The sequence below is a fragment of the Chanodichthys erythropterus genome, chromosome 20 (genome assembly GCF_024489055.1).
Source record: "Chanodichthys erythropterus isolate Z2021 chromosome 20, ASM2448905v1, whole genome shotgun sequence".
Lineage (NCBI taxonomy): Eukaryota > Metazoa > Chordata > Actinopteri > Cypriniformes > Xenocyprididae > Chanodichthys > Chanodichthys erythropterus.
Window position 1 is genome coordinate 23,291,043 of NC_090240.1, and position 20,728 is coordinate 23,311,770.

At 36.6% G+C, this 20,728-nt stretch overlaps 1 protein-coding gene across 1 annotated transcript in view; it reads right to left on the bottom strand.

The window, feature by feature from the left end:
• Positions 1-1,115: 1,115 nt before the first annotated feature.
• Positions 1,116-20,728, bottom strand: part of erbb3b (erb-b2 receptor tyrosine kinase 3b) — a 30,728-nt gene continuing 11,115 nt past the window's right edge. The window contains exons 2-28 of the mRNA XM_067370398.1: positions 19,146-19,297; positions 18,885-19,065; positions 16,899-17,024; positions 16,306-16,368; positions 15,710-15,828; positions 15,427-15,568; positions 14,133-14,246; positions 13,903-14,020; positions 13,542-13,615; positions 13,331-13,421; positions 11,666-11,880; positions 11,401-11,533; positions 11,216-11,309; positions 9,066-9,223; positions 8,888-8,941; positions 8,652-8,793; positions 7,373-7,492; positions 7,187-7,285; positions 6,920-7,105; positions 6,624-6,779; positions 6,060-6,135; positions 5,834-5,980; positions 5,642-5,739; positions 5,372-5,548; positions 4,647-4,718; positions 2,926-3,172; positions 1,116-2,216 (exon numbers count right to left, since the gene is read on the bottom strand). Coding sequence (XP_067226499.1) covers positions 1,408-2,216; positions 2,926-3,172; positions 4,647-4,718; positions 5,372-5,548; positions 5,642-5,739; positions 5,834-5,980; positions 6,060-6,135; positions 6,624-6,779; positions 6,920-7,105; positions 7,187-7,285; positions 7,373-7,492; positions 8,652-8,793; positions 8,888-8,941; positions 9,066-9,223; positions 11,216-11,309; positions 11,401-11,533; positions 11,666-11,880; positions 13,331-13,421; positions 13,542-13,615; positions 13,903-14,020; positions 14,133-14,246; positions 15,427-15,568; positions 15,710-15,828; positions 16,306-16,368; positions 16,899-17,024; positions 18,885-19,065; positions 19,146-19,297 — 4,163 coding nt within the window. The 3' untranslated portion in view covers positions 1,116-1,407. The remainder of the gene's footprint in view (positions 2,217-2,925; positions 3,173-4,646; positions 4,719-5,371; positions 5,549-5,641; positions 5,740-5,833; positions 5,981-6,059; positions 6,136-6,623; positions 6,780-6,919; positions 7,106-7,186; positions 7,286-7,372; positions 7,493-8,651; positions 8,794-8,887; positions 8,942-9,065; positions 9,224-11,215; positions 11,310-11,400; positions 11,534-11,665; positions 11,881-13,330; positions 13,422-13,541; positions 13,616-13,902; positions 14,021-14,132; positions 14,247-15,426; positions 15,569-15,709; positions 15,829-16,305; positions 16,369-16,898; positions 17,025-18,884; positions 19,066-19,145; positions 19,298-20,728) is intronic.

The following is a 20,728-nucleotide window of genomic DNA, read 5'->3' on the forward strand; positions in this document are numbered from 1 at the left end:
GATATGATTGTAAAGCGCTTCGGGTGTACAGTAGTACATATGAATGCGCTATATAAATGCCTCATTCATTCATTCTTTCATTCATTCATTCATTCATTCATTCATTCATTCATTCATTTTATGTAGTCTCAGTCCTCAGAATAACATACACAAGTTTCTTTGTAGTTATGACAATAGCTAAGACTCTAGATGTGCCTTTTTTTTCATTTTCTACCATTTTGTTGAGTCCACCGTGGTTCATGAAACACATCTAAGTCTGCTGTTTATTAGACTGTGAGTACATTAATTTCATTATTTATTAGAAGAATTTCTAAATCTTAAAACATGTTATTGAGCTTGACTGGTGTGATATTCCCAAATGAATGACTCTGGCTGTTACAGAATTAATAGAAATCAAATATTGAATCCTAAATTGTCATGTCTGACTTAAAATTGACCAATTTCATAAAACTTAAGCAGACAACATGTAAAGATTATTTTGTTGTAATGTGTGGTAGGCTATTTTATATAGGCCTTATCAAAAAATGAAATGCAATAAGCACATAACACATGAACAACAAAAGAATATTTATTTCAGACGTATAAAAAATTTTAGTAGATTCAGTTTAACTTAAATCATAATTTTCAAAATTTGTCTTTTACCTAAAGATTAATAAAATATGCAGCAATCTGGCTTGCACAGAACTGGAGTTTTAGTTCAATCTTTATCTCTCTGATTAGAAAATACTGTTTCAGTCTTTCTACTACAAAATTGTATGATCAATTCAATGTGTTACTTGCCATTTCATTGTAATTATATGTTAAATTTAATAGCAATTTCTGAGTGAAAATTGTTGCAGAGTAAATCCTACATCAATTTTTTAAAAGTTGAAATGCTTGTGTTATTGCGAAAACTGATTTTTTGGAAATAAAGTGATATATATATTTTTTTTTTCTAAAAATATTTAAATACAATGACCTACGCTTGTTTGACATTGGTGACAGCAAAATCTTTTCCTATAATAATGAACAATTAACTATGGGAGCCAATAAACGCAAGTAATAAAATGAATTACTTTATTCATAGAAAAAAAATCAATATACAATAACTGTTTTTTTCCAAAAAGAATTGTTCCTCATTGAATAACCAAAAATCATCATCTTACAAAACAAACATAATTCTATATACAAAACCACAGGAGTAGGACTTCAGAGACAAACAAGTGGAGGTAGGCCAATCTTCAACAAGACCAGACATCTTACACTATTATATAGCATAATTTGTTGGCACATTAGCATAAATTCATGTGTTCAAATGCTGAACACTTGGTCGATATACATCCTTAGAAACATGCTGGTTATGCCAGTCCATTCTGTTTCCATCGTTCATCCATCACATTGTTTCTGTTAGTGAAATTAAGTCAATGATTATGTACATACAGCATCCTGCTTGTGGAATAATCTGCTGTGCCAGTAATCAGGGTTGTCAAATGAAGTGTTTTGCGCCTCCACTCCAGTACACACTTTTATGTAGGGTCTGAGACCAGGCTTTTGTGACTCCTCTCCCACCATGGGCCTTCCGTTTACTGGAATGTTCTGATAATCAGCCTGATCTCCATCCTCAGAGCCAGTTCTCCGAGATGCCTCCATGTCTACATATTCACTGCGCTGTGAAGTGCAATCAGAATCCTCATTTTCCTTATGTCTTTCTGTCATCCGTGGCAGCTCACTTACATTTTGGTAAATTGCTTCTTTGACGCCACACTCCACCTCATCTGGACTGCTTGATGTGCTCCCCCCTGCTACGTTTTGCTGGTGTATGTCTGTACGTATGTCCATGTATTCATACTCAACCACCAATTTTTGTGGCTGCAGCTCTTCTTCTACAGCGCTGATGTCAGACTGACTCCTGTCAGTACATGTTACTGTTCCAACCAGACCGTATTCACAAGCAGCAGCAGACTCCTGGCCGTCTCCTTCAGGGGGACTAGTGGCCTTATCCGACTGTTCGGTTTGTGTTGAGTCAGTGTCTCTCTTCTGTGGTAAAATGTTGCATGTGTAAGGAGAAGCAGGAGAAGATGCAGATGAAGCACCAGTGCTGTCTGTAGGTGAAGTAGAAAGCCGAGGGGGCTCTTTTTTCATTAGTTCATACTCTTGTGTGGTGTCTGTTTTTGGCATTGAGAGAGCACTCTTGGAGTTACTGGATATCCTACTATGAGAAACAGTGCTTCTGGAACCTAAATGAGAAAATATGTGTCATAAAAATGCATTCGCAGTTGAGTCCCAGAGCCCACGTACACAAATCCGTGCTTAATCCTGCTCTGTACACACACAGTTCAGTAATTTATGGGAGTGACTGGCTGCATTCTCCAGCTGAATTAACTCCAGAAAAATGCAGGTAGTGATAAACGCATTTACAAAAAAATCTATGCAGTGTGTACAGAACTAGTTGTTAATGATACATTTAAATGGGATTAGGGATTTGTCTCTCTTCTGTATGTGTAATAGGGGTTGAATGACTAAGTCATCATTTATGTGATTAAAGTCGAGTCGATGTCGACTAGTCGCATATTACATTATTAATGAACAAATAATTAAGATTTAAAAAAATATTGAGATCTGCATATGTCCACAAAGCAGAGCAGCCTTCCAGACATAAACAAAACACAGCGCTGCTGTTGGCAGTGGTTTTGTTAAAATTGCAGAACATAATGAGTCTTTGTTCGCTATAATATTACTTTGATCAAAAATCGATACCAAACACGCCAGAATGTTGCTATGGTTACCACAGTGTGAATCATCTCAATTTTGGGAATGAGTCGTGTTCTGTACACACACAGAATGATAATTTAGGGAATTCACTGCTGTATTTAATGCAGTTATCACACCTGAAACTTTACAGTGTGTACATGGCAAGTAATAAATGTGAGGTCAATATTGTTTTACCTCTTTCTGTGGGCAGCACGTATCCATAATGGTCCTCGTCTACGCCCTCCAGACCTGGCGAGAACGGATCTGAAGCCACAGACACGCCGGTGGACATGTAGGCGCTGTCCATACGGCTACGACCTCTGCGAAGACTACCTGTTTGAGAGGTAAGTTCAGCCATTTCAATGTCCCCCAGGGTCCCCCTGCCCTCCGAGCACTCTGACTCTGTCCTCACTGAGCTAGTCTTCCTCCTCTGGGTTCTCATCTGTGTGGAAACAACACAAGTATATTATTTCACATTCTGTATTTATTTGTGATATAATACAATGTTTTTTAAAAGGGGACCATAGAAAAAAATGTTTGTTTGTTTGTTTTTTTGTTGAGGAATCTTAACATTCACTGTAAAATTGATTTGGAATTATTTTTACTGTGAAAAGTTATATCCAAATAAATATGAATTGAAATCATTCTCTTTAGATTCATATTATTGTTTTAATATTACTCTAATATTGGTTAGTAAAAAAACACCTTAATACTAATGGATCTTTTTTATTGATATATTAAAATCATCTAAATTAAAATATAAAATTCAGATGTAAACTGAAATCATATTTCTTTTTATTATCTCTCAAAGACTATTGTTTCTTTTATTAAGAACATACAATTCAGGAGTCACAAAATGAATTGTGGTTACTTAGTTTAATATATCAATAAAAGCTAGCTGTTTTGTCATTATTGCAGTAGAAATGCTGGAAATATTTAGGGCCAAAGCCAAAGGCTTTGTTGTTTGGAAAACACATGTTCTGGAATTTGATATACTTGATATACTTTGAGGCAACAAATTTATGGCGAGAAAAGGGAAACAGGAAATGTATAGGATGCTGATCACATGGATGTGACTATTTTGAGTCAAAGTTATAGCGCCACCAATTGGCAGCATGTGTCACTTTCAAAATGCTTTGAGATCACCCTCTTTTTTTTACCCGTTTTGTTTCAAACTTCATCAGTGTAATGTCAATACACAGCAGATATAGACCTGTGAAAAGAATTGTGATATCTCAAACACTGTTGCCATGGCAACGGATCAAACTTTAATTTCGTTTTGGAAGCTTTTGAGATGCTTAGCATGCTTCAAATTGCATAAAACTCGATACAAACGTCAGAGATATCAACCAGTAGACATGGGCAAAAACCGTAGAAACAGGTGGGGAGGAGGGCCTCCATAGCGCCATCTTTTGACAAAAGTGGGGGGTTAGTTTAAACTAAAGTCTCCAAACTCGGTACACATATTTTTCTCATTAAGAGAAGTGTTAGGATTATACAACATCAGCAATCACAGACATTTGCATTAAGGCTGGATTAGATTTCTCAGAGCACTGTGGAGTTTGCACAAATAACAGTATATATTTTGCTCTAGAATTTTTATAGGGGTTGTCTGAGAAAAAACAAACATGAAAGATTAGGATGATATTCTGCACTCATCTGAAATTGACTTTCTGAACATTCTATGACATGAAAGTCATCTCAATTTAAACAATCTCATGGATGTGGCTGTTGTGGTTTGTGATCATAGGAGCATCAGCTGCTGCAGTAAATGTGGTGTGAATGTGACATAGTCCTTTTATGTTTAACCGTTTTAAATGCCCATTGCCAACCGTGCACAGTTACTCTGAAGCCACCGGGCTTTGGCCCGTCATCGCTGCTTGCAGCTATATTGAATATTGTGTTGGACAACTGACCTGTCTAGGGTCCTCCCCTAGGCCAGGGGTCATAGGGAGATAACCTATAGTTGTTATGTGCTCTGAGGTGCCCTAAAGAGAGAGAGAGAAGAGAATCATTGTGCATGCTCAGTTTCTATTTATACCCAAGTATACCCAAGTTACTTCATTAGTATTAGTGCGCTTCAGAGAGGAATAACAAACATAAACTACCATTCAAAGGTTTGGTGTCATACAATAGTTTTTAATACTTTTATTCAGCAAAAATGCATTAAAAAGATAAAAAGTGACAGTAAAGACATTTATAATGTTACAAATAATTTCTATTAAAAAAAAAAAATGTTGTTCTTTTGAACTTTATATTCATCAAAGAATCATGGAAAAATGTATCACGGTTTCCACAAAATGATTAAGCAGCTAAACATTTCAACATTGATAATAATAAATGTTTCTTGAGCACCAAATAAGCATATTAAAATAATTATTGAAGCATCATGTGACATTGAAGACCAGAGTAATGGCTTAATATCCTGCTTTACCATCACAGGAATAAATCACATTTTTAAATATATTATTATAGAAAACAATATTAGTAAAATTTCACTTCACGGTTTTACTGTATTTTAATCAAATATATGCAGATTATGCAAATAAATGCATACGTCTTTCAAAAACATTTTAAAACGTTTGAACGACTGTGTACACATGATAAAAATGTTTGTTGAAGTGTATTGCAGACATCTCACCTTGTAGGAGGCCATACGGAGGCGAGAATGACTTCTAGTTGGTGACAGCTGGAGGGGAGGAGTAGCAAAGCCATCCTGCAATACCTCTTCATCATCATCTTCCTCCAAGTCTGCCACTAAATGAGAGCCTTTAACACGTTGGTGGCTTTCCTCTGCACCAGTACAATTCTCAGCAGGCTACATTATGGCACAGAAATCAATGAAATCAGTTACAAACCTGCTTTCTAGTGTCCAGTATTGACCACTTGCAAAAAAATCTTTATTTCTTACTTTCACCACAAGGTATCGTGGTGGATCCCTGGCCATTCTTGTAAATTCACTGGCCAGTTCTTTAAATGTAGGCCTTACATTCTCATCAATCATCCAGCCTAGGGAAAGGTGGGGTATAAAAAAGTGTTTATAAAGACTTTCAATGTTTTAACAGTTAAAACGTTGCCCAAATGTGTCTAGCATCCGCCTTACACTTGACCATGACCATGTAGACATCTATGGTGCAGATCTGTGGTTGAGCCAGCCGCTCTCCTTTCTCCAATAAACCTGGCACATCATGAGGATGCATGGCTGCGTACGGCTCTGCTCCATATGACATCATCTCCCATACAGTCACACCTGAAATAAATAAGAAAAACGTTCACTCAAGATAAACTTCAAGCAACTAAGACTGATATTCAACATTTCTGAGACTCACCATAGCTCCACACATCACTCTGATGAGTGTATCTTCTGAAGAGGATACTCTCTAATGCCATCCATTTTATTGGTGTCTGAAAAAAGAGACCTCAACCTCAGATGTGTTTTTTAGTAAACTTATTTCTCATATACGTATATTATATATATATATATATATATATATATATATATATATATATATATATATATATATATATATATATATATATATAAAAGGAAATTCATATTTTTTATTCAGCAAGGATGCATTAAATTGATCATAACTGACTGTAATCACTTTTAAATTGCTACAAAAAATATAATTCAAATAAATGCTGCTATTTCAAAAATTCTATATTAATCAAAGAATCCTGAAAAAAGGTATCACGTTTCCACAAAAATACAATAGGAAACAGTTATTTTAAACTGTAATAATATTTCACAATATTACTGTTTTTAATGTATTTTTATCAAATAAATGCAGCCATGGTAAGCATAAGAGGCTTCTTTAAAAACATAAAAAAAATCTTACTGACCCTAAATTCTACAGTAGTGTATATATCTTATTTCAGGAGAAATTTACCTTGTGTTCACTGTACACATATTTCTTATCATCTGGGTAGAGCAGGTCTGCAACCCCAAAGTCTGAGATCTGAACTATGTAGTCACTCTTGAGCAGCACGTTGCGTGCAGCAAGGTTCCTATGTGCTATGCAGTGTTCCTCAAGATAATACATGCCCTAAAGATACATACAGATGTTGTGTATAAACATTTAAACATATACATACAAACAAACAAACAAACACAAAGACAGATTAAAAGCCATTTGTAAAGACAGAATTTATCAGGACACTTCAGTACAGGCTCTTCTCATCTCACCTTTGCAATCTGCACACACCAGTTGAGCAGACGCTGGGGGTCCAGGCTGTCTTTGTTTTGGCGAAGGTGTTGCAGTAAGGATCCCTGAGAAGTGAGCTGGGTGACCAGCTGCAAACTTGTCCCTGGACAGATCCCAAGGAGACGCACTATATACGGGTGATCCAGGCTTCCCATTGCAAGCATATGCTGCGGACAGGTGAAAAATAAGTATGAAGGCATGAAGCAATGCATGTATGAGTGTACCTTTAGTGCAAGCTAATGTCTCACATCAGTAATTTCTGTGAAGGTCTGCCGGCCACTGCGGTCTTGGATGGTCTTTATTGCCACAGGGATTTTTAGAGAGTCTCCTTCAGGGATCCAGAAACCCTGAGGATAAAGTCACTTAAGCTTAATCACAGTCTAGTGAACAGGTAACTGTCCAAAGGCAAACTTAAATGTGTGAGGCATTCCAACCTTATTCACAGTGCCAAAAACTCCATAGCCCAGAAGTTTGCCCTTTCGCAGCTCTTGTGGTTTTAGGATGCGAGCATGCACTTTTGTCCCCTTCTCTCCAGGATCCAGTGGCTCCATGCTCTGTGTGGAGACAGGAGGAAATGTGCATCATATAATATTAATAACCAAGGAGAAGTACAGTGGCCAATAACACACTTATGACAGGTAAAAATGTCGGAATGCCACAAATACTTTCTGAGGCCACTGTTTATTAAGGTATTCTCTGCACGCAATATTCAAATACAATATTAATTGGTAACACTTTACAGTAAGGTTCATTAGTTAAACATTAGTTAATGTATTAACTAACATGAACTAACCATGAGCAATACATTTGTTACTGTATTTACTAATCTTCGTTAACGTTAGTTAATGAAAATACAGTTGTTCATTGTTTGTTCATGTTAGTTCACACTGCATTATCTAATGTTAACAAGATTTTAATAACGTATTAGTAAATGTTGAAATTAACATGAAAAAAAAAGAATAATTAATGTTGTAGAAGTGCAGCTCATTATTAGTTCATGTTAACTAATGAACCTTACTGTAAAGTGTTACCTATTAATCCGTATCACTAGAATCTACTTTTGTGACATTAGTACATTACATGCTTTTAAAAAGGCCTCAGCTTTGCTATAACACTACCATTCAAAAGTTTGGGGTCATTAAGATTTTTTAATGTTTTTAAAAGAAGTCTCTTATGCTCACTATTTATTTGCATTTATTTGATCAAAAGTACAGTAAAAACAGTAATACTGTAAATATTATTACATTTTTACAATTTAAAATGACTATTTTCTATTTTAATTTATTTAAAAATGTAATTTATTCCTGTGGTGGCAAAGCTGATTTTTCAGGAGTCATTAATCTAGTTATTGTCACATTAAAAAAATCATTCTAATATGCTGATTTGGTGCTCAAGAATTATTATTATTAATGCTGAAAACAATTGTGCTGCTTCATATTTTTGTGGAAAAAGCTATATATTTTCAGGATTCATTAATAAACAGGAAATTACACACAAAAAAAGTACTTATTTGAACTAAAATCTTTTTTTGTCTGTCACTTTTGATCAATTTAATGGGTTCTTGCTAAATAAAAGTATTAATTTCTTTTAAAAAATCTTAATTACCCCAAACCTTTGAACAGTTCTGTGTATCCATTGCGAATAGATCACTGTATTAAAAACACAAAAACCTAAAGTAAAGAGCAACATATTCAAAGAGACCAAATTACTCACCTCACCGCTCTCAAGATACCTCCTCAGAGCTCTTTTGCGACGGATCGCCAGGCCTCTGTGATACAGCATACCAAGCACAAATAGTGCCAAGAGCACCAGGATACCAGCAAATACAGCAACTGCTATACCTGCGATCTGAGAGCTGAGAGGAAAGTGCTTGATGAAGGAAATATTTGATGTGTGTATCTGAAAACATTTATACTTACTAATTGTAACCAGAAGAGGGCACTACTAACCTGTTTACAAGTCTATCATGATCTACACAGTTTCTGAGTCCAGGGCCTGTGCATCTGGTGAGGGGACAAATACCACAAATGAACACATTCACATTCCAGTACACAATGTTTTCACCAAACCATTACCTCTCAATTGGAATTAACATCTCTAGAGCAGATTTGTTTTAGCTTGACTTACCGTCTTGTGCAGTTGAGGTGACAGAGCTCACAATGACCTGATTTATTAGGGTATTTAAATATGGTCTGACCCTTTTCCCCATTCACTCCATTAGGGCAAACAGAAACGCAGTGAGGGCCATCCATCAGGTTTAAACATGATACACACTGATCAGCACCCTGATACACGGAAACAAACTTAAATAAGTTATATATTAATAGAACAAATATTCCTGTCACTAAGCACCTGCACTAGCACAAACAGTTCGAATGAATTTCTTTATTAAGTCACTGTTAATAGTGATGTATTGCGAAATGAACAGATCTGAAGCAAAGAGCCAGCAAAGCCTGTCTGGCAGGTTACTGTAATCAACCGAACATGCAGACATTATACAGAGAGTGTGTGGGTTGGATTTTTATTTTTTTTTTTACCGTAAAATGTTTTTGTTCATATCATTATCATAACACCCTCTAGTACTATCATAAACAATAAGAAAGATGTGAGAGGTTGGTTTTAAAATGTGTCAAATAGGCACTGGTAAAAACAGACTTGAATACCATAAAGTTTAAGAAAAACAAATCACATGAACAGCAGATCTAAGCAGGGAAAAATCGTAACTATTTCAAATGACACGCAGACTACATTGTTTTACAGAATACAAAAGCGAGGATGTGACACGTGCATGGGAACAGAAACTTGTAGCATTTAAAAGAGTTGCTACATGCCTAAAATGGTTTCAAAGACTGATCGATGAAATGTATGAGGGTGACAGAGGGAGAAAACTATGGGGCTTCAAATGTGACACACACAAAAAAGAGATTTTCTAAAAATTTGACAAAAAATTTTATTTTCAATAAAAAAAAATCAGTTAATAATTGAATTTAATTAAATGAAGGAAATTTAATTATTTCTGAAATTTTGGCAAGTGTTATTTTAGTTTTATTTATGATTTCTTATATCATTTATTAATGTTTTTATTTTAATATTTTATTTTTAATATTTATTTATTTTAATATTTATTTATTTTTAAGCTTTTATTTTAATATTTTTCAGTTTTCATTTTAATTTTAGTTTGTTTTAGTAATTTTATGTGCTTTTGTCATTTTTATTTATTTAGTTCTTTTGATAAAGCTTTAATTTATTTTTATTTCAGTTTTAGCTTTAGTCATTTTAGTACTTCACCTTTAAATAAGAAATCAAAGAAAACACAATCGAAGTTATATTGAAAAATATCTTTGCTCTTCCAAGCTTTATAAAAGGAGTGAATGATACCAATTTTTTTTTTTGAAGCCCAAAAAGCACATCCATCCATCATAAAAGTAATCCATACGGCTCCAGCGGTTTAATAAAGGCATTCTAAAGTGAAGCGATGCGTTTGTGTAAGAAAAATATCCATATTTATAACTTTATCAAATAAAATAACTAGCTTCCAGTAACGGCCGTACATGAGTCTAGTTCTGGTCGAAGAGTGACCTCTAACTTGATGCAAGACGTAAAGATGAACGCGGAAGCGTAGAGGATAGTGCAAAACAAAACACCGGTCATGGATTAGAAGTCTAAAATGAGAAAATTTAAATAGAAATGTCAAAGTAGCTTGAGTTTGTTGGCCAGTCCTATTTGTTTGAACCGTGAGAGGCATCTATTCTCACCTAAGCTTAAGCTTCACCTGCGTCCATCATCATATGCTGGAACTCGACTCTCTCGTGAACACGCGGACAGACGTTACTGAAAGCTAGTGATTACAGTTTATAAAGTTATAATTATCGATATTTTTCTTATAAAAACGCATCACTTCACTTTTAATCACTATTCACTGTTAACCCCCTGGAGCCGTATGGATTACTTTTATGATGGATGGATGTGCTTTTTTGGGCTTAAAAAAAAATGGCACCATTCACTCCCATTCTAAAGCTTGGAAGAGCAAAGATAAATTTAATATAACTTCGACTGTGTTCGTCTGAAAGAAGAAAGTCATATAGACCTAGGATGGCTTAAGGGTGAGTAAATTATGGGATAATTCTCATTTTTGGGTGAACTATCCCTTTAAGTTGTTTAAGTTTAAGTTTTTCATTTGATTTTTAATAGTTTTAGTTTGAATTAATACCAACACGGATTTGAACCCCCATGGGTAGCAAAATCATAATAAAAAAGAAAAAGTTGAAGTTGCATACTTCTTCTTTGCATGTTTGTTTCCCATTTTGGGGTAGACACTGAGGGTGACAAGCAAGGCACTCTCCATTAGATGCTGCAAACTCTCGTGGCTCTCTGTGGACACACGCAGTCCTTCAGAACCAACTTTCAATAAACTTATACAGTAAATATATAAAAACAAAACAATTCTACCAAGCACACTGACCCAGAGTAGAGGTTGCAGTGAGATACACAGGTGCCATGCCGACTGTGATTCCTGCACGACAAACACTGCTCAGGCCCCGGGCCCCAGCATCCTGCGTCTGAGCACAGCGGGTCACACACATGGCCCTCTTCCTCTGTTTACACGTGAACGGACATGCAAAGTAAAAGGTTGTTTGTGTACAAGTTAACAATGGATGACAACATAATAACATACATATGTGAAACAAACAGTACACATTCTCCGATTATGGCGGAGCTTAACTGACCACATTTGATCTGGGGCTTGTTTTCCTTGATGTCATTGTTTTTATGTCTGAGCTGCTTTCGGTTACCGGTGAAGATCTGGATCCAGTCGACGGTGTAGTAAAAACACAGGTTTATATTTTGAGTGATATACACACTGCCATCGCTGATCTCATGCAACGAATGCAGTCCCAGAGATGTGAGGGAGGGAATCTTCATCACCAACAATGAGAACGGCCTAATGGAGAGGATGAAATGAATGAGAAATTGGAGCATGAAGGGAGAATGACCGAAGGAAGGGACAGATCCACAGTGATTTCCCCTTAGCATCCCACAGGCTCCCAGTGCCAGATCAAAAATGAAAGCTCATGAACCATTCATGACCCTCATCAGATGTCAGTTTGAATATATGCTCATACATGCCCCTGTTATCCTTACAGAAACATTTCACAACTCATCAGGAATATTGTCGTCATTACTTGGCACCCACAGCAGGAAAAAGACAATGTTTGTGCATGTGATTGAGAGAGGGTTAGTGAAACAAAAATACCGGTTTTCGGGTGGCAGGGAGTACATACCTCTTATGGCTGCGGGACAGACATAAGCACAATGTGGAGAATGAGGGGAGTAACATATAAAACACAGGGAACACAAAAAACAATGGTGAGACGCATGCATAATGTTAAACACAAAAGCACAAAGCAATAAAACACTTAGTGGAGAGACAAACATTTAAAGGATTAAAAAATCTGGAATAAGACACAAAATAATGACTGAGTTGCTACACACACAGAGTACAAAAAAATATTAATGATGGCAAAGGTAATCTAAAAAAAAATAGGAAAGATGAACATTAACAATTAAATCCAATATCAGCTGGTACATTCATTACTGTTCAAAAGTTTGGGGTCAGTAATTTTTTTTTTAAATTAATAATACTTAAAGAAATTAATACTCTGATTTATTTAAATACATACATTGATCAAAAGTTAAGCTGATCAGTAAAGACATTTTTAGTTAAAAGGATTTCTATTTTAAATAAATGCTATTCTTTTAAACTTTCTAATTATCAAATCCTGAAAAACGTAGGTGGTTTCCACAGAAATATTAAGCAGCACATCTGTTTTCGACATTGATAATAATAAGAAATGTTTCTTGAGCATCAAATCAGTTAATCAGAATGATTTCTGAAGGATCATGTGACACTGAAGACTGCTATTTTAGCCTTTATTGTGTATAGAGAACTAACAGAAAGCAAAGAGAGGGTGGCAAATCAGGAAAGGTGCCCGAGCCGGGACTTGAACTCAGGTCACCCGAAGCACAATTGCATTACATGTTGCTGCCCACGAGGCTATTGGCTCTAACTACATTTTAAAATATATTAAAATAGAAACAAGTTCTAATGAGTTTAAATTGTATTAATAGTATTTCATAGTATTACTCGTTTTACTTTATTTTTGATCAAACACATTAAACAATTTTATTAACCTCAAAATTTTGTGTATCAAATATCGAACAATAGTAAATCTTTTGGAAAAAACAATAATGCAATTTACGTTTCTTTGGCCGGTAAGAAATATTTACGACAATTCACCCTCCATTTGCGTATGCTACAAAAAGTTAAAACATTAGACCATGCAAACACACATAAAACACTCTCACACACACCTACACACACTCAGTCTTACTTGTTTAGAGATCTTCCCTGAATGGTAGTGAGACTGGAGAAAACAGACAGATCGCTGAGTTCATCGGGCCAAGACTGAATGTCCAAAGTGCCTGCAAATCACACACACATACACTGAGTCATAACATGACATGGACTGTTGTAACTAAAACTACAGCAACAAGAACACAAACAGAGAGCAATCAGTGTATGGCTAAAGTAAAATATCATACCAGTAATTTCTCTGACAGTGTTAAACACTTTGAGTTTTTCAGGCTCCAGAGGTGGTATGTTATGATAGACATCTCTGCAGAATAGAACAGTCCAGATATTAGCATAAACAATCTCAGTAATGGACTCCCTGTGGGAACTCATCAATCTGCTCTCTGTTTATTCATCAATTAATAACATGCAAGACAGTGAAAGAATCTGAGCTGGAGTCTTCATTAAAAATAGCCCATGAATCATTTGTAAAGGCCTAATTAAGACCTTGGATGACATTTCACGGCAAAGGTCTAGAATATGGAACAGACTGTTTATGGTACAGTGTTGCTCAGGTCTGAGAGAACTTATCAAAGTTTGTGTGTGTCTTACCCTTTGATACCCAAGATCATAAAATGTAAACTCCCTTGGATCTTGGTACAGTTGATAAAGCTGTCTATGTTAGTGGAGTCCACTGTTTGTCTATGATTGGCTCCCGTCCCCTCACATACTATAAAGAGAAAAAATATGAGGGGTCACATGACAACAGATTCATTTTCTTTATTTAAGACTCTTAAGCACATAGAGTTTGAAGCATTCAAATGTTTGGATGGACACTTTACCTTTGGGACACAGGCCAATGCAAGTTTCACACTGTTTAATGCCATTTTTCTCTTTTTCTGTTTTACCAGGAGGGCAACTGCTCACACATGCGCTGCCATCCACAACAAAGTGTACTGAAGAAAAATAAGAGGAAAGTTCATCTATTCTACATGCTGCACTCTTTATTATGTGTCTAAAGAGAGATACGAGATTCTCTTTATTTATTTATATTTTTGTGTGTGACTAATCATTAATATGCTTTACTACCTTTTTTACAGATACATATATAGACATAGCTCCTAAAGAAGAGCCACCTGCCATGAAAGTGTATTTTGTATTATTTCTACAAAAAAACCCAATTTATAATAATAATAATAATAAAACTAAAATTTTTAAAATTATAAAAATATATGTATTTTTGAGACATTTTTAAAAGGAATTATTTTTATTATATATATTTTTAAGTAATTATTTGGTAGTTATTTATGTTTTCTGTTTCTGTGGCCATCTGGTAGACTTCTGGTATCTGATTGGTTTTCTTTAGTAAGTAGTCATCTTGTATCTTTGATTTGATTTGATCATTTTGCTTAAGTCAGATTTTGCAATCATAGTCTAGCAATCATACATTGTGTTTTTTTATAACCATGTATTACGTTGAAATTCCTAAAATGTCAACAGCCAACTATCCTGTGTTTTATTTACTCTCCAACGCCAACGCAAGTGGTGTTTGGCAAGTGTTAATTGTGGACTCAAATTTAATCTAAAAGTAAAACACTGTGAGGGGAGTGGTGTAGCACCATTCAAATCTGGCATTTGTTTAAACTTGTGTCATGTTTATTGTGTTGTTCATGGTCTTCCATGGATACGTCAATGCCGTTCTGATGCACTGTCAATGAGGCATATCACCCAAAGCTGTCGCTGAGTTCATTCACAGTTCATTTACAATAATTTATTACTAACCCATACATCAGTTTCACCAGGTTACAAACCATTTATCACTGAACTACAATCCTAGATCTTTATCCACCAAGCCACCATTACCCCAGAAACTATTTATTTTCTGGCTCATGGGGGTGGTGGAGGGATTCTGAAAACTGTTGAGGATCCTTGGGTGAGTTTTGACTGTGATTATATACAGGCCTGAACTCATGACGATTGGGTAGATACGTTGATTACAGATTGTTGACAGCTGGTTGAGATGACGTAATCATTAAGATGACGTAATGATTGGGTAGCTTATTTGACTTGTTCCTCCTGAACTACGTTAAAGAAAAACATAATGTGGTAAACCGGGTGTTGTAGCTTGTATCTCACCAGGACAACTGGATACACAGATCGAACCGAACTGATACATGGCCTCAGAGTTGGGCTCCACCTGAAAGGTCTGTCGGTTATACACCAGAGGCCAAGGGCAGTGAGGGACGCAGGAGCCTGAGTGATTGACATGCCGACAGGCCTGTTTGAGAAAGTATTAAGAGCCAGAGAAAAGTTTGTTACAATGCTTTGTATTGTTTTCATTGTATTTGTTTCTTACAATAGATGTGACAGATCTTGAGCAATGCAATGAGAGCATAATGCTAATAGTGCTAGTACTCACAAAGCAGTCTGTGTCCTTTGGTCCAATGCAGCCTCCAGCACACTCTGTGTGGCAGCACTCATTAGGGTTGGTCCCAAAACAGTGGCCATGACACTGAGGTGCACACACTGTTTTTGTCACTGAAACACACACATAGACAAAATATATCAGTCTCATTGTGTATGACTATAAGAAAGTTATTAAATAATAGTAAATTACAGTAAAGTAATTTAAAATGTTACAAAAAATTCAGTTCCAAATAATTGTATTCATCAAAGAAACCTGAAAAAGTTATCACAGTTTTTAACATTGATAATAATAAGAAATGGTTCTTATTGTTAAATTCTTGTTCTTAAATGTTTCACCAAATCACCATATCAGAATGATTTCAGAAGGATCATGTGAAACTTGAGTAATGATGCTGAAAATTCAGCTTTGCCATTGCAAGAATAAAATTACATTTTTCAATATATTAAAATACAAAAAACATTTTAGATTGAAATACCTTTTCACAATATTACTGTTTTACTGTATTTTTGTTCAAATGAATGCAGCAAGTGTGACCAATTCCAAAATTTTGAACAGTGGTGTATGAGAAATGAATGTCAGTTACTTACATTTCTGGCACTGATCTTTACGTGGACCCCAGCAGAATTCTCCGCATACAGGATCACATGACCCTATGAACACAAAGTGAGGTCAAATATCTTAAAGAGTGCAGAGATAGTTTGCCAAAAAATAATAATTTTGTCACCATTTACAGATTTTCATTTGATTCTAACACGGCATTATCTAATTTAAACTCATTTCACTCTTTTGTTTTAAAACAGCATTTTTAAACAATGACATCATTAGGGGCTTTAATGGCAGAAGTATCCACTTTTCAACGTATTTGCACCCCAGGAACTGGGAATGATTTTAGTTCTAGGAACGCCTTTTGGGGGAACTAAATTAGCTCCTACTTCACAGTAGGGTCTAAACCAGCACAATAGGAACTACAAGTGATGTAAGTGTACGCTGATTGGCCGAACACAAGCACAAATATTCTGCTTAATATCTCCTATTGTGTTATACAGAAGGAATATATTATAATGGGGGTGAGTAAATAATGAAAACATTTTATGGACATGGATATAAAACATAATTCAATGACACATATCTATCTCACACACTCAATCTATAACCACCCAATCGGTGGGAATGCACAAACCTCTTTCTCCATTGTTCTGGATCTGGATGCGAGCATCACTGTCTCTGATAATGTCCCGCCAGTTGATCCATGGAGCATGACTGAGGTCCCTGTTATGGACAATCTGTACCCCACCTTCCAAGATCTCTGTTGACACAATGAAGAAATTCTGATTAATTTAAGGCAGAACAGGGGACGTATAGAGCGGGAACAAACACCTGTTTGCACATGTCCTTGTGTAATATATATAAAAAAGCTGACAGCTCTGTATTGAGCATGAAGTTTTTTTTTAAGTTTCAGTTTCCCATAAAGAGGCGCTGTTATAGTTCTTGGAAATGTCTCAGAAGATCGGTAAGCACATTGCCTAAAAATAGTATGTTACCGATCAGCTTACACAGAAGATATGCAGGGGTTGGACAATGAAACTGGAACACTAGCCAATACAGTGTTGGAGGATGGTGGCCTGGTGGCCAATCTTCACTGATTTTGCATTCCATCAGTAAGAGCAGAGCTATAGCACAGCTGAACATAAAATATTGCAATCCACACAACATAATGGGACATATCAGAGTTTAAAAGAGGACAAATTGTTGTTGGTGCATGTCTCGCTGGCTTATCTGTGACCAGGACAGCAAGTCTTTGTTGTGTATCGAGAGCTATGGTATCCAAGGTAATATCAGCATAACACCACGTAGGATGAACCACATCTAACAGGAGTAACTGTCAATGCAAGATGAAGCTGTCTGAAAGGGATGTCCAGGTACTAACCTGGATTGTATCCAAAAAACATAAAACCACAGCTGCCCAACTCACTGCAGAATTAAATGTGCACCTCGACTCTCCTGTTTCCACCAAAACTGTTCGTTAGGAGCTTCACATAGTGAATATTCATGGTCAGGCTGCTTTAGCGAACCTTTGGTCACTCATGCCAATGCCAAATGCCAGTTTCATTGGTGCCAACAGAGCAAATCTTGGGCTGTGGACAATGTAAAACATGTATTGTTCTCTGATGAGTCCACCTTCACTGTCTTTCCCACATCTGTGGGAGTTACGGAGTGGAGAAGCACCAGAGTGAATGGACCAAACCATTCTGGAGGACCATGTACACTTAATGGTTCAAACATTGTATCCTGAAGGGTTCCGGATATCACCATGATAATGCAACAATAAACACAGCAAGACTTGTGGCAAAATGGTTTGATGAAACTGAAAGTGAAGTTGAACATCTCCAATGGCCAGCACAGTCACCGGATCTAAATATATTTGAGCCATATTAGGGGAATTTTGGAGGAGAAACATAACATACATAGTGACCTGGCCACTGATCAGGAAAAGGAATGGACTCAAAGGAATGACTCAAAATCCCTGGCCACAGTGAAAGATTGACCTGTCAATCCAAAAACGAATTGATGCTGTATTGTCAGCAAAAGGAGGCCCTACACATACTAATAAGTTTCATTGTCCAACCCCTGTATGTGTCCCTTCAATGCACCTTTTCTGAGATCTCAGATGAGTCTGGACAAGCCAAAAAAATATAAAATATGCAGTTTGAATGATGTGATCCACAAAACACACAGACACACTTCTACCAGGCTCAAGCTCTTTTGAGGGCCTGTTTGTATATCATGGTGCTATACTGAGTGAAATGGGTGTGCCAGAACTACACTATGCAAATGTGCCAGATTCCTAAACACTCCTGCACACTTCCGCAAATCACTGATGTAAAATTTACTTTCTGTCAAGCAACTATCACATCCATTTGTTTTGAGAAGGTAGCTTTACAAGATCATAAATGCTCCACAGAAAGGAATGATCTAAGGAAGCATTTGTGATCCAAGTGATCTCTATGTAAATCATTCACAACCAATGGCTGGCAGGAAATTGTTTTGATAACTTGGTTTCTCTTTCCGCAGTGGCATGCTGCTTAACATTTCATGTTCAGTGTTCAGGACAAATTTTTCATTGTCATGTGTTGTTTACCCACAGTTTTTTACAATCTCGTCTCACCTGTGAGGTTTGTGAGGCCCAGATCTTCTAGGCCACTGGGACTCACAAAATTATGTAAGACAGAAAGGGCCCATTCCTTCTCATACAGGCTGCTACCACGAATCACTCTGAGCTGGTCCAGAGGCAACCTGCGGAACTGGTTCATAGCAATGAGGATGTATCCTGTGACTTCTCGGATACTCTGAAAGAGAAGAACATGGTAAGCATGTTATAGTAATGGCCATATCAACCATTTCATATATGAAAAAAAAATTCTCCTACTCCAAGAAATGAGAAATCGAGGTCATTCTCCATGTGTGTGATCTCAAGGTTGCCCATGACGATCTCACATCCGGTGTAGTGCTCCTTCAGGTTGTTGTAGTGTTGTGCAGGGGTGCCAGTAGAGCTCAGAGAATTCTTGGTGCCTGTGCAAACTGGTGGGGAAAGAGATTGATTACATCGAATCTAATTATGTTGTAATGTATATGAGTTTTTTCATCATTTGAACAGAAATTTAGGCCCTGCTTAGGCCTCATTTGCTATGGTTACGCCTGTCGTTTATACTACACCGCAGACCCTGTTTTAGTTTGAAAACACCGGGGTTGCGTTTCAGTGTAAACGTACCAAAACGAAGACTTGAAAATGATGACGTGGCTGCCCACATTCGCTCTGCGTATCCTTGGCGACCATGTAAACTATAACATGGAAAGTGAACTGCAATCTTTGCTGGCTTTGTTGTCATTTTTAGCAGCCATTGTGCAGTTAAACTCTGCATTTTTTTTAATACTGCAGCTGCCTACATGCACAAGAGGCAACTGTTTACACTTGTACGCGCATGCCCAGTGTGCTTAAACAGTCATATGACATGTGTTTTCAGTCATGTAGTGTAGACGGAGATTGTTTCTGAAACGCTGTGGAAACGCCAGTGTAGACGAGGATCGTTTTAATTTTAAAACACCATTTTAAAACAAAAAAGCACTAGTGTAAACGAGACCTTAATGTCACAACACTTATTGTCTTTTTTTTTTTAATTTAAAATTACTTTTATTCAGCCGACAAGTGTTTTAAAGGTGTTTTTGATGATGAAAAAATTTCTTGAGCACCAAATCAGCATATTAGAATGATTTCTGAAGGATCATGTGACAATGAAGACTGGAGTAAATGCCTTACCGATCCCCAATTTTTCAATTGTATATTATTACAATAAATTATTTCAGCCCAGCCCTTAGTTTTAGCTTATGAACCAGTACTGTGTGTTTTAAACATTTGCTTGTGGTACTGCTCACTTGCCTGCATGACTTCCAAGTGCAAGTTTATTACTGTTCATGCATTTTCCATTTAAAGGTACAATATGTAACATTTTTGCAGTAAAATATCCAAAAACCACTAGGCTGTGACAGTGACACGGGGCAGTGCAGTCGCCTGTCAATGACGTCAGTTACCTTTGTTACCGCCTTTACTGACGTAGAAACCACATGACAACAGTGCCGTGGACAAATGCAGAAGTAGTGTCTAGCGTCCAGCAAACCACTAGCTTGCTTCAAACAGTTCCTTATTTACATCTTGCACGTTTTATGTTGGATTGTGTTACTTATTTATGGAACATAATTACTGTTTACCATCTGCCGCTGGTTCTGTCGACAAGGACAGCTCCTGTAAACTCATGACCGGAAAAGCGGAAGCGGCGCCGGCGACTGTGTCATAATTAAAGTCCCGCTGCTCGTGAGGCGTGTGTTGATCAATCGCTCCAGCTCCTCGTTCAGCTCCCACAACACTAGGTCCTGCTCTGCTTCATACTACAGTAAATTTAATAATTGCATCCACGAACATGAGATCTTCCAGACTCCAATCCCTATTCTTTTGCA